The sequence below is a fragment of the Bombyx mori genome, chromosome 8 (genome assembly GCF_030269925.1).
Source record: "Bombyx mori chromosome 8, ASM3026992v2".
Classification (NCBI taxonomy): Eukaryota; Metazoa; Arthropoda; class Insecta; order Lepidoptera; family Bombycidae; genus Bombyx; species Bombyx mori.
Genome location: NC_085114.1, coordinates 13468606 through 13483437, shown reverse-complemented (window position 1 = coordinate 13483437; position 14832 = coordinate 13468606). Strand labels below are relative to the sequence as shown.

Genomic DNA, 14832 nt, shown 5'->3' with positions numbered 1-14832 from the left:
TAAATTTAATTTACCCAAGGAAACATGGATATTTCTATCGTACCTATACACAAATATAAAAACTTTTAGAGCGCATATTAAAATAGTTTCTTCACCGCCATTTACGTTGGAACCATTTCCATAACCGAAGATTTATATAATATTTAATACTGTTTTGGACCAATTTCTTTGGCACAAGAACTCCTCTAGAAATGCCATATGCGATGCCATAAATGTTACTAGTGAGCCGTATTGTAAATAAAGTTCCTCGCTTATTTTCACCGCGAAACAGTTTGACTTCGCTGGAGAGTCGATATGAAAATTCGTTCTCAAGGCGAGAGTGGCATCATGCTGTATAGCCCATGGGCTCCGGTACTCATTTAACAACAGGTAGGCCGTACGCTTGTTAAGCCATCTATGCAAAAAAAAAAAACTTATCGCACAGCACGCAATGTATAGTAACACAAAAGTTAGGTTACGCGCAGGGTCAATTGTGATTTTTGCTACTACCTCTGCTTTACAATGCGGGCTTACAAAACTAAGCCAATTAGACCGCAAACACATTCACCGGGTTTTGAATAGATTATGCGATAACCTTAATGAATTCATGTGAACGCTGCTTCCGAAATTTCTTATTTCTGTACCACTTTTCTCTTATATTTCGTTAAGAATCCATCCTTTGTGAAGAACACATTTCCGTGTCATACCGAGTCATACGCTTAGAATTATTTTTCTTTATGGTCATTTAAATATAATAAAGCTTTTTTTAACGAAAATCTTTTAACGAGCCCATGTAAATATAGATTGTGCAAAATCATATTTATTTACGTGTTTCTTTTTATTGTTGCACGAGGTGGGTCACAGACCATCTGTTCTTAAGTAGTATCAGGAGCCCATTGACATCATGCCGCGATATATCATGTTTATCGTCCCACCTTTAAAATATGCTTCCTTGATTCCCGGTAAATATAAACTGATTGTTGAGCAGCTCTATTCGTGCACAACCCTACCACCTGCTATCCCATCCCTTCGCCGGGGACGCCACTCGTGAGCACGTTATGTTAAACGTTGAGGTTGAGCATTGAGTAAGCCTAGTTTTCACGTCAGAAACGTTGCCATACTGACGTTTAAAGAGTCATTTAAACTGTCTACTACTAATAAAAAAATATCTCTATATCGTTTCATCATCATCATCATCATCATCATCAACAGCCCACAGTCGTCCACTGCTGGACATAGACCTCTCCCAATCTACACCACTGAGCCCGGTCTGCGGCTCTCCTCATCCGCATCCTCTCCTATCGTTTAGTGTCGACAAAAAAAAAATCGATATTCTCTCTTAAATCCGATTACCATTGAATTTCAGATACCGCGTTTAGGACAGTTTAATTGTTTCAAAACAAAACAGAATACAATTTGTTTACGCATCGAACTGTTATTTCAATTTGAAATCGTAATTGTAATAATTAATTTTACGAACGCGTTACGTCGGTTTGGTTCGTTCGGAATGCTACTGTTATTTGGATTGGCAACAACGAATCGAATGAAAATGCATTTTTACGTACAAACGATGTGTAATCGAAGATTGCTTTGAAGAATACTATTTTAGTCTGTTATCTATGGAGGGTAGAATTTTTTATCCTACATAAGCTGATAGCCTTGAGAGGCTATTTCAGCGTAACCTTAACTAGTAGGTGAGCTCACGGGGCTCAAACCAGAGTGATGTTAACACTGACCCTAGCAAGAGCAGTGTTTCGCAGAATCTACAACCGGATCGGAAATGCGACCCACTGAGAAGATCCGGCGAAAAACTCAGTGGGCTGTGTCTATGGATTAATTCGCTCGTCGAGCCCTTCGTCGCAAGCGACGGGTTCGGCGAGGACGGTGACCGGTCTTTGTGGCACCTAAAAGCACCGTTAATGGATCGGAAGGAACCGTAATGACGTGTTTTGGGCGAAGTCGACTGTTTAGCATTCGGCCTACAGGATCGGGTAGAGTAGAATTAAGGAGGAAGAGCTGTATTAAAAGATGTCCGCTGAAAGAGCATCACTCGATACGAGTACGTCAAGCTTCTCATTCATAAAGTAACTATAGCATATAAAGTATTGTTACAGCAAGTGCACTGTAGGCAATCATCTCCACTTCAGTGATTCCTATTGATTCACGCTCACGGACGCATATGATCGGGTTACCAGCGATGAATGTGCGGCGTCACATTCCGGAAATTAACCGGACTTTCGCTTGACTCGTGTAACATGATTCAGTCGTTTTATTTTTTACTAGCGACCCGCCCTCGCTTCGCTTCGGAAACATTAAAACACAAATGAAACCAAAAAAATAAATAAAAAATAAATAAAAAAATGTAGCCTATGTTCATCAGGGACAATGTCAGCTTCTAATGGAAAATGAATTTTTCAAATCGGTCCAGTAGTTTCGGAGCCTATTCGAAACAAACAAACAAACAAATCTTTCCTCTTTATAATATTAGTATAGATATAGATTTTTTTATGATTGAAGGATTACAGGTGGTCTGGAGACCTTTCCTGTTTCAGGAGGACAAGTAGCCGAGCAAAGACTCAGCCAGGAGGGGTGGGATCTGCTAACAGCTGCCCGAGCGCCTCCAAAGGAGATTTAACAACTCAAGTGCAGCTGCTTTGCGAATGAATCTACTATCGGATCGGAATCGCGACCCGCTGAGAAGATCCGGCGAGAAACTCAGGGGGCTGATGCATGGTTTAGGTTGCACATCGAACTCTTTGTCGAGTTCTATGAGTGCGGCTACCGGGGTTCCTATGCTTGCTCATAGTGCTAGAGCTGAAGGCGTCTAATGCAAAGGTTATTGGATCTGATGGATCCGTAAGGACGTGTCTAGGGCGTCGACGGTGACTGGCTCCTGCGTGATCAGTATGCGAGAAGTAGTCAGCGGCGGCAACGATAAGGCGATTAGCATAACGCATAGCCTTATCGAAGTAACGTTCCAACGCTGACTTCATGTGTTTTCGAATTGACTCGAGCTCCAGGTCATCGTGTAAGTCGACGTTCCTCACGAACCACGGAGCTCCGCCCGCTAATCTGCAAAAACGAGCTTTTAGGGATTGGAGGGTGTCTATGTGTGTGCGGGCCGCGTCAGCGAACACAACACTCGCGTAAGTTATTACGGGCCTAGCGCAAGTTTTGTAAAGTGTCACCTTGTATCGCGTTAACATGTTTGGGCAAACCACAAGCTACTGAGTAAGTCCGAAAAATTAGAAAGCATAGTGGTCCTCACGAAGTATCGAAGAGGCATGTAATAGAGCTAGCTATATTAGGGTATCTCTGAGCATAACAACTTTGCATGATAACAACTTTCTGTTTGAGAACGATCAAACGCAAACTGCCCTTGCTTTGCTAGACCGTCACTCATACCGTAGTGATCAATAATAAGATGATTCGCAACAAGAATTTTGAAGGTTCGTGATAATTGAAATATCTCAAAACTGCTAGTTTGGCGTCTTTTAAAACTATATCAAGGAGCGAAAGGGTATATGGTTGAATCTAACACCGATTTTGGCAACATATAAGCAGTTGCCAGTTTCAAAGCTGCTTAAAATTATGGTGATTAAAACTTATCGGAGCGCTATTTCATCACTGTCTGTTGAAAATTCGAGAATAAAAATACAATTCGGTGTAACAATCACCTTGCTTAGGAAACTACCGACGTGCCTTAATGAGTAATTTCCGAACGAACCATATCACCGACGTATTTTGTTTGCTTCGAAAGACTTCGCAGCTGAATTTAATCCCGGTTTCCATGGAATTGTTTGGAAAGCAGAGTTCATTAAAAGGTCTCCATTTTAATAGGTCAACGCTTGCAAATGTGAGCTCCGTAAAATGAGGGTAGTTTTTGAAATAAAAGTAGTTAGATTAGATATTTCTAAAAGAAGTTTCTAAGGTAAAGAATCTGACAAGAAGAACATTTCAAGAGGTTAAGTATTCCATATTTTTTGTGACAATTAACATAAATACAATACCTTGCTTCTGTTTCTTGGGTCCCTGAAGTCCTCCTTAGAAGCCTTCCGTCTTTTATCCTTCAGGATCATACGAGCTGCCGCAAACGCCATTTTGATACCGAGATAATGCCTCTTGATTTCCACTTCTGCTACACTTTATGCACTGAGACTTAACTTGATCGGTTTAGGCCTAATTCACTTTACCACAAAATTTATACTTCAATCACTTTACGATTGACTCAATCACAGATTATAATTACAAATTGACAATTAATTGCTTTTGTCACTAATAATTAACACTAATCAATAAATTGTTGTGAATTTACAGTTATATTCTTGGTAGTTAAATTATTGCCTTAATCGTTGCACATATATTCTATGAATTTTTCATCTAGAAATTGAACAAGTTGCAACAGAGGTGGTTCCATAGGAGTTTTTAATGTGGCAAAAAATCTGTCATGAGGGAATAAAATTCACTGCGTCACAGCCAAGATGTCATGAATATTTCAAATCTATTAATTCTCGTGTTTAGTGGATAGACGATAATCTGCTGATTAAACATGTAATTTCAAATTATATTCAAAGTTTAGAAGATTTATCATTTCGATCATGCTTAGAAAAATGGTCACCTAGTCATGAAGTCGTCGTGGCCTAAAGGATAAGACGTCCGGTGCATTCGTATCGAGCGATGCACCGGTGTTCGAATCCCGCTGGCGGGTACCAATTTCTCTAATGAAATACGTACTCAGCAAATGTTCACGATTGACTTCCACGGTGAAGGAATAACATCGTGCAATAAAAATCAAACCCGCAAAATTATAATTTGCGTAATTACTGGTGGTAGGACCTCTTGTGAGTCCGCACGGGTAGGTACCACCGCCCCGCCTATTTCTGCCGTGAAGCAGTAATGCGTTTCGGTTTGAAGGGTGGGGCAGCCGTTGTGACTATACTGAGACCTTAGAACTATATCTCAAGGTGTGTGGCGCATTTACGTTGTAGGTGTCTATGGGCTCCAGTAACCACTTAACACCAGGTGGGCTGTGAGCTCGTCCACACATCTAAGCAATAAAAAAAAAAAAAAAAAAAAAAAAAAAAAAAAAAAAAAAAAAAAAAAAAAAAAAAAAAAAAAAAAAAAAAAAAAAAAAAAAAAAAAAAAAAATCGGTAGGAATTGATGATTTTTTTGTAAATTCCATTTTTCTTTTCGCATTTTTTTTTTGTAATTTCAATTTAATCTTTTAATCAGTTGCTATTATTTCTATTCGATACTCTTCTGATTAAATATTATCGATTAAAATGGTAGGACCTCTTGTGAGTCCGCACGGGTAGGTACCACCTCCCTGCCTATTTCAGCCGTGAAGCAGTAATGCGTTTCGGTTTGAAAGTTGGGGCAGCCGTTGTAACTGTACTGAGACCTTAGAACTTATATCTCAAGGTGCGTGGCGCATTTACGTTGTAGATGTCTATGGACTCCAGTTACCACTTAGCACCAGGTGGGCTGTGAGCTCGTACACTCATCTAAGCACTAAAAAAAAATCGTAAGCACTTTTTGTGATTTTCTACAAAATTTAATCTAAATATATTCGGAGATTTAAAAAAGAGTTAGTTCAGTAAAGTTATAATATAAAACCGTCGTCCTATATTTTTAGTTCTAGAAACGCTCATGTTTTGCTTGTAAAATTACTAATACTGCGACGTGTCTTTCTTTTTTAGCCGTATATAAAGCCGGAAAATCTAGCGTTCTCGAAATCACCATTACAAGCAAAGCATTCTACAAAATTAAAAGTGTTAACAAGTGAGAATCATTCGCACCTGTAAAACATAAATTCATTCCTATAATTTGAGAGCTCTCATACAATTGTTACTCGTGTAGAGTACTCGGAACGAGATGTAACCCGCATTAAGTTAAGAGCACACGCGATTGCGAGTCTCTTCCAACCGAGGGTTCTTTGTCAGATCAAACCCGCGACCTACAACCGAAAATAAACCGTTTTCCTATGATTTTTAAGGTCATCATTGTACGCTGCATGATTCCGGAATAGCTCAGCACGGGGTGCCTTGAAATTTAATACAATTTGCGGCTATTCCGTTACTCGCGTGTTAGCGTTTAATATCTCATATTATATTTGTTTCATGTATTTTAAATATCTCACGCTGTTATCTTTTTTTTTTATAAATATACGTATGGTTAGCCTATATGTAGTTGTTGATAATAGTATAGAGGTGTTTGTGCACGACAGTGGTAGTGGTAAACTTCAATCAACAAATAATCATTACACGATTTAGAGTTAATGAATAGAAAATGATTACTTTTGACACGATGCATGTAAGGTTTCTCCATTTAGATCCCATCCAATGTCTGAGGACCTAAAACCACAAATAGCGCCGATTTCTTTTGACGTACTGTTTTTTTGTAAATTATATACATATTTAATTCATTTACAAAGTTTTATTACCTCAATGAGTTACGTAAAGATATCTGATAATAATAAAAATGTGTTTCCGAACAAAATAAAGATTAATTTATTAGATACAAGAAAATCGGAAATGTGATAGATACAGATCAATGGATACAGCTTAATAAATTTGTCTGTCACTGAGACTCGATATTTATATCTCTACACACACACATGCTAAGATTAAACGTGTTCTATCACTCACATATAGATCACACAATGACAAAAATGGGCTGGCTCTTACGTCAGTTTTTGATTGCATTACTGAATTAACTTGCCCAATTGTGCTTACAAAAAGAAGGTACAACAATTTAAGCAAACGAATAACCGCTCTAATTACCTAGACATTGAGTTCTAATTAGAAATATTCGATATCAAATCAAAACGGGAGATCGTGGTTCGTGATAGCAACAGTCACGCCTTAAAACTTATATCATCGTTGTATTCCTTATCAGCTCGCTAGTTTATATGAAGTTCCGTAGTCCACTTATCGCTTATCGAGCGACGGTAATTACTATACGCATTAGTGACGCTTTGCTTCTTGGCAAATCTTTCTCATTATGGAAATTTGGAGATCAGATTTACTTATATCGAGGGTTCAAAAGGCAATTTCGTTTAAGCGACATTTCAGTTCATACGCGACATTTATTATTAAGCTATTGCATAGCTTTGATCGCGGGCTTTGAGCGCGGCTACCGAATCAAGAAATTCCGTAACGAAAATAAAACCTATCTCCCCCCACTCCGCCTACCATGTAGCTCGCGTTCTGTTGAACACGTTGCGCTTGTTTAAAGGCTTATTACACTTGGCTAAATTTAGTCGACTGAGCTCAGAAGCAAATTTATAACCTTCTGATTACGCTGTTCTAAATTCAGTTACTGAATCAATTGTCAGTTTAAAAAGCTTATTACACTTGGCTAAATTTAGTCGACTGAATTCAGTCGCTACTGAATTCAGTGAAGTGTAATAGCATTCAGTAAGTTAGCCTACTAAATTCAGTAGCAAGGATGGTTTCTGACTGACTAAATCACTTAGAAGCCTAATTAGAAACGCATTTAGGAAGGTGTAATCGCATTTAGTTACTTACCGTTAAAAGTCTGCCCATCTCTCTCTCTCACGCGGTCTAGCTTATGAGTGTGAAGGGGACAATTAATGTTTTGCTTTTGTTAATGTTTATAAATATAGCGTGGACTTATTTTATTATTGTTTTAATATTAAATTATTATTGTCTAATTATAATTGTATAAGTTGATAAAAAATCCTATGCAATAGCTTTACCGCGGCAGTCCCCGAGTGCCACACGTGTTTTTTGGTATTGGTATTAGCAATTCGATGTTTTTAATATTTATTACTGGTCGTAGGACCTCTTGTGAGTCCGCACGGGTAAGTACCACCATCCTGCCTATTTCTGCCGTGAAGCAGTAATGCGTTTCGGTTTGAAGGGTGGGGCAGCCGTTGTAACTATATTGAGGCCTTAGAACTCATATCTCAAGGGGGGCGGTGGCATTTACGTTGTAGATGTCTATGGGCTCCAGTAACCACTTAGCACCAGGTGGGCTATGAGCTCTTCCACCCATCTAGGCAATAAAAAAAACACTTCGCGTCGGACTACGAGAGTGATTAGTCTAAATCTAAATACTTTATAAAATCTCACTAGACTTCTACTTCATAAAAATACTTAATTTTATGTCTTATGGCCTCGATCTATGGCAATCTATGCAATAAAAAAAAAACTTCAATTAAGTTCACTCCATTCAAATAGCTGAAGAAGCTTTTTATTATGATTTTTTTTTTCCAAAATAACTTTAAATGACTCTCCTGTAAAGTTGCAGAAATGTCTCTTAAACCAAATAGCCTTTCACCTGTCAATATTATATCGCATTGCTCGAAAGGCAAACGAACTCAAAATCCTGCTTCTATTAAGTGGTAATTGTAGCTTATACACAATTTTCAGGACTTCGAATTCTAGTTTGTTTTGTTTGACTGACTTGGTGGTGCAATAGTTAGCGACCCTGCTTGTTACGTCGAGGGTCGTGGGTTCGATTCCCGCATCGGGCAAACGTTCGTGTGATGAACAGTTTTGTTTGATTTTTGTCTAAATCTATACTTAATATTATAAAGCTGAAGAGTTTGTTTGTTTGTTTGAACGCGCTAATCTCAGGAACTACTGGTCTGATTTGAAAAATTCTGTCAGTGTTAGATAGCCCATTTATTGAGGAAGGCTACAGGCTATATGACATCACGGTAAAACTAATACAAGCGGAGCACCAATAAACAATGTTTCAAAATACTTTCACTTTCTACGTAAATGAAGTAGGGGGGTAAAATTTAGTGTTATGTGCCAAAGTAACTATTTCACGCAAACGGAGTCGCGGGCAAAAGCTAGTATGTATATATTTAGACGTATATAAGTATGTTTGTTAGGTTCCGGTACCCACAGCACGGGGGATTCTAATTTGGGAAGGAATACCGCGCCTGTTTTATTGCCGTTTATTTAGTTGTTTTTAGTATGAGAGTCGGACTACGCTAAGCTATGTTGTTAGTAATTATGCACGTTTAGAATGTTTCTTGAAATCGAAATTTTATTACACTAAATTGTAACAAAAATTACACTTCATTTAATACGATACCATCGCTGTTTTTTTCTCTGCCTATGCTGATAGCCTTGAGAGGCTATTTAAGCTTCACCCTAACGTGTAGCTCACGGGGCTCAAACCGGAGTGTTGCTAACACTGGCCCTAGCAAGAGCCGTGCTTCGCAGAATCTACCACCGGATCGGAAACGCGACCCACTGAGAAGATCCGGCGAGAAACTCAGTGGACAACCATCGCTCTGTGGTATACTATACTATCACCATATAAATGACCCCCGTAATAACAGATGGCGCTAATTGTACAGATGTAGATTCATGCCTTTATTTCTGCTCTATGTGTGGACTTTTGTAGCTCACTGTACACAGAAGGTCGCATATATGAACGGTACGCGTTATAGATGCAAATTAATCGATCGCTTGTGTGGCTTCAACAAAATCAATATGGTCGCGCTAATGCATTCTGTTGTACCAGTGCTTATATTTTCAATTAATATTCGAATATTCCTTAATATTAATTTCAAATAAGACTAATAATTTGGTCTAAACGTTTAAGTGATTAAATGTAGTTATTAAACTTCAATAAAATCATAACTCGATGATATTCTATATATTAATACGTGAAGCAAAAACTTAGTATCCCTTTTTACGAAAATTGCGCGGACGGAGGAGTATGAAATTTTCCACACTTATAGAGAATATAGAGAAGAAGTGCACAATGCTAATATTTTTTTAAAATAATGCATAAAAGATACATTAAATCAATAAAGAAAACATTACACACACTACATACCATGTACTTGACGCACACACGCATGCACACTATTTATTATCAAACTTTTGTTCTTGACGTCTGTTGTCAAATTGAGATTAAATATTGTTTGTCTTTGTTAATATTTTTTAAACTGTAGTCTTGGCGAAATTTGTGATTATAGAAGTATAAAATACATTCATAATAGTGTACAAACTTACAATTCCAATTAATTATAGTCGAATTTCGACTACTGCGGGACCTCTAGTACATATTAATATACAGGTTAAGCTAATGAAGGTGTGTTAAAAGTATTATTTTGATACTTTTTTTTATTGCTTAGGTAGGTGGCCGAGCTCACTACCCACCTGGTGTTAAATGGTTAGTGGAGCCGATAGACATCTACAACGTAAATGCGCTACGCACCTTGAGATAAGAGTTCTAAGGTCTAGTATAGTTACAACGGCTGCCCCATCCTTCAAGCCGAAACGCATTACTGCTTCACGGCAGAAATAGGCAGGGCGGTGGTACCTACCCGTGCGGACTCACAAGACATCTTACCACCAGTACGTTAAATAATTCGATGATATATGTATATATACATACATACATACATACATACAGGTTAAGCTAATGAAGGTGTGTTAAAAGTATTCTTTTGATACAATATATGTAATGCTTCAGTGCAACCTATAGTATAGTTTTTAGCTATTCTGTATGTCAGAGTAAGTTCATAGATAGAAGCTATTTATTTATTTACTATTAGATACCTTATTACTTTTGTGTTTGAGAGATAAATAAAATCGCTTCTTCTAAATCTCTGGTTTACTTGGCTATTACTGATTAGCGTAACATTATTTGCTTGAGAATGTTAGTCTTGGATATGAATAAAAAAAAATGTGACACATAATACTTTTCTTAAAGAAATTGTGACAATAAATTTAATGTAGTTAAAGTAAACAAATAATCGGCTCCCTCTATACTTTCATAATGACTGAATTAAATCGAGGTCCCATCGATTTTCCATTATTTTTCCATAACTAAGTCGTAGTTGCCTAGATTAGTGTTTATTTAATTCAACACAAAGGCCATATCAAATCAAATCAAATCAAATCAAAAAATTTTTATTCAACATAAATGAAAGTACATACTTGTTGAACGTCAAAAGAACTACCGCCAATTCACAAGAACTAGCCTCCGTCCTGAGAAGAATTGGCAAGAAACTCAGCGGGCATGTCTTTTTTTTTACATATAGAATTATTATTTATTTATTTTTTAATATTATTATTTTTTTAAATATGAATTTTTTACACTGAGTATTATAACGTAACAATTACTACAATATTGAAATGCCTGGAGCGAGCAACTCATTCCCACTTTGTGCAATCTTCTAGATAATCATTGACTTTATAGTAAGCTTTATTGCACAGATGTTCTTTAATAGTTTTCTTAAACCTATGTATATGTAGGTTCTGAACATCATGTGGGATTTTGTTGTACAGGCGCACAGACAAACACCCGAATGAATTTCGTATCTTATGTAACCTACTCATCGGCACAACAAGCTTGTGTTTGTTCCTAGTATTTCTATTATGTATGTCCGACTGTTTAGGAAACTCCTCAATATGTTTACGAACATACATCAAATTTTCAAAAATGTACTGGGATGGCATAGTGAGAACTTTAATTTCTTTAAATTTCTCCCTCAGGGATTCCCTTGAGTGCATGTTATAAATAGCACGTAGAGCTCTTTTCTGCAGAATAAATATCATTTCTACATCGGCCGCATTGCCCCATAGCAAAATGCCATAGGACATGACACTGTGGAAGTAACTAAAGTAAACTAAACGAGCCGTGTCCGCGTTTGTTAACATTCTAATTTTTTTTACTGCGTATGCTGCAGAGCTGAGCTTACTCGCCAATTTATGAATATGAGGTCCCCACTGCAGTTTGGAGTCCACTGTTATACCAAGAAATACGGTTGACTCAACAAGCTCCAATGATTCCTCAGAAACAATTACATCACTATCCACTTGTCTCACATTTAAAGATGGTTTAATACATTTTAAAGTAAATTTAATACATTTAGTTTTCTTACTATTCAATAATAGGTTATTGATACGGAACCAATGAACCACACACGAAATCGCATCATTCACTTCGTCATAGACTTGTAGTTGTCGTTTAATTTTAAATAATAAAGATGTATCATCTGCGAATAATACGACCTCGTGTCGGGACTCAATAAAACTAGGTAAATCGTTTATATATATTAGAAATAAAAAAGGACCCAAAATGGAACCCTGAGGTACACCCATTTTCAACAAGGTGCCTGAAGATCTATTACCTTTCACATCTACTGTTTGTATCCGTCCTGATAAATAGGAAGTAATAAGTTCCAATGCACCATCCCTAATACCATAGTGATGTAGTTTCCTCACCAATGTTTCATGTTCAACACAGTCAAATGCTTTGGATAAGTCACAGAAAATTCCAAGACAATCATGCGATTCCTCCCAAGATTTAAAAATATTTTTGACTAGATAAGCACCTGCATCAGTTGTAGAGCGACCCCTGGTAAACCCGAATTGTTTATTATGAAGCAGGTTATTTGAATTAAAATGTTCTAAAAGTTGGGTCAAAATAATTTTTTCAAAAATTTTACTCAACGTAGGGAGTACTGAAATAGGTCTATAGTTAGAGGGGTCATCAGTACTACCAGATTTAAAAAGAGGAATCACTTTACTATGTTTCATTAAGTCAGGAAATACACCACACCTAATACAATCATTAAAAATACTAACAAGATGAGGAGCAATAATGTCTATTACAGACTTCAAAATCTTTACTGATATTCCCCACAAGTCAGCTGTATTTTTTACATTAAGGCTATTAAAACTTTTTATTATACTGCTTAAATTAATTTCCTTAAATTTAAAAATTTCATTACATTTGTTGACATGTTTATGCAATAATATTTCAGCTGCTGTGGGGGATGAATTTAGAGAAGTGGTAGTTGAAACTGGAATGTCAGAGAAAAACTTTTCAAAAGCATTAGCCACATCTTCATGACTAGTTACCAATTTATCATCTATTTTTAATGAGAATTCTTGGTGGCTATTTCTGACTTTTCCACTTTCTCTACCAATGATGTTCCAAGTCATCTTTATCTTGTCAGGGGCATTTTTTATTAAATCACTTAAATGTAAAGATTTTGCCGCTAAACAAACTTTTCTAAATAGTTTTGAATAGTTCCTGACATATTGATGAAATGTTTCATCATTATTATAAGCTTTTTCAGAGTACAGATCATATAACTTTTTTCTACTTTTGTACACTCCGGTGGTGGCCCACTCGCTGAACACTGTTTTGTTTTTTAATGTTACAGTTTTAGGAATAAATATATCAGTAAAGACCAAATTAATTCTCTGAAACATATTCTGGTATGATAAATTTGGGTTTTTGTTATAAATAATTTCTGAATGTTCTTGCTTAATATTATTTCTAAACTTCTCAATTCGTTTTTTATTAATAGGAACAATCACAAGAGTATTTTTATCTTTAGAATTCATATTAGATTCAAAAGACAGAAATTGTCCACTATGGTCTGATGTTAACTGATTAATAATTTTTTTGTTAGTCGGTGTTACATTTGTAAATATGTTATCTAAACATGTTGCCGATGTGGTCGTTGTCCTAGTAGGCTCTAAAAATAAGTTTGGGAGGTTATATGACTTTAACAGTGTTCTGAATCTAATAGTGGTATTTGTGTTTTCTAAAAGATTAATATTAAAATCACCACATACCAAAATTTGTTTATTAGAGACAGAAAGCTTTAGCAATACATTTTCCAAAATATTTTCAAAAGAATCATATAACGCATCAGGAGGTCTGTAGACGCAGACAACGATGAGGTGCTCAAGCTCAACACAGGAAATTTCAATAATTCTCTCAACAGAGAGGGCCACTACATCCTTTCGTTCCTTACATTTCAAACATTTACTAACGAGAATCAGTGAGCCACCGCGAATAGCGTTCTCTCTGCAGAAGGAACTTGACAACTGGTCTAGTTGGAGAACATTTTTGGAAGAAGGAACTTGACAACTGGTGATCATTAAAATTAAACAATAATTCATAGTTTCTAAACCAGTGCTCAGTGACACAGAATACATTAATATTATGCATATTTAAAAACATTTCAATTTCTAGCTCTTTACCCATCATCCCTTGTAAATTTTGATGCACCAAATTTAATATGTTAATAATTGAAACGTTAACGTCTTTTGATGGGTATAATCTAGTTGGTGTATTAATTGATTTGTAATTGCAAGAGTGTGACTCCTTTGTCTTACTAATTAATTTAAATTGGAAGCAGATTCCAAAGTCTTATAACATGTCATATTTTTTTCCTGCTCAATAGAAGCAGGTATTTTTTTAGCTAAATTTATAGCTAGGAAATTGTGTATAAAATAGTGTAGCGATGTTGCTACTTGTCTAAAATTTTTATTCGTTAATTTAAATATTTCATTTTTTGATGTCCTTAAATATCTAAATTTTATTATATTATTTAAGTCTATTAATTTAAATGCATATTTTTTGGATGTCAAGATGCAGTTATTATTGTCAAAAGCATTATAAATTGCATTATTAATATTAAATCTAATTTTATTTTCTGTCGGCAAGTCCTGCAAGTAAGGAAAGGTGAACATAATAATTTTTTTTATATTTAACATATTAACTTGTTCAACATAATGCAAAATTTGTTTTTGGTTAACGTTTTCTCTCCTCCCTAACATAATTATTATGACTGTGTTTAGACAATGTGTGGTATTTAAAATCTTATCAAATATTTGTGCTGGATTAGCACCTGGCATACAGTAATTAATCACATGTTGTCCAAAACAAAGGTCATGTAATGCCACACCCATTTGTTTCCCCAGCTCATCACTAAAAATTTTAATTTTAATTTTGTCTTCTCTAGAAACTTGTGAAGATGCAGTAGTAGGTAGACAGATAGGTGCTGCCCTCATAATATCATTGCTTTGAGACTCTAGCACTGAAAGAATAGA

General features: G+C 36.2%; 1 protein-coding gene across 2 annotated transcripts in view; it reads right to left on the bottom strand.

Moving 5' to 3' along the window:
- The window catches only part of LOC101741854 (calmodulin-A), a 226652-nt gene that overhangs the window by 79941 nt on the left and 131879 nt on the right, over positions 1-14832 (bottom strand). The window contains exon 2 of one of the 2 annotated variants that reach the window (XM_021346267.3): positions 3990-4359. The exons of the other annotated variant lie outside the window; for it this stretch is intronic. Coding sequence (XP_021201942.1) covers positions 3990-4079 — 90 coding nt within the window. The 5' untranslated portion in view covers positions 4080-4359. The remainder of the gene's footprint in view (positions 1-3989; positions 4360-14832) is intronic. 2 annotated transcript variants of the gene reach the window in all.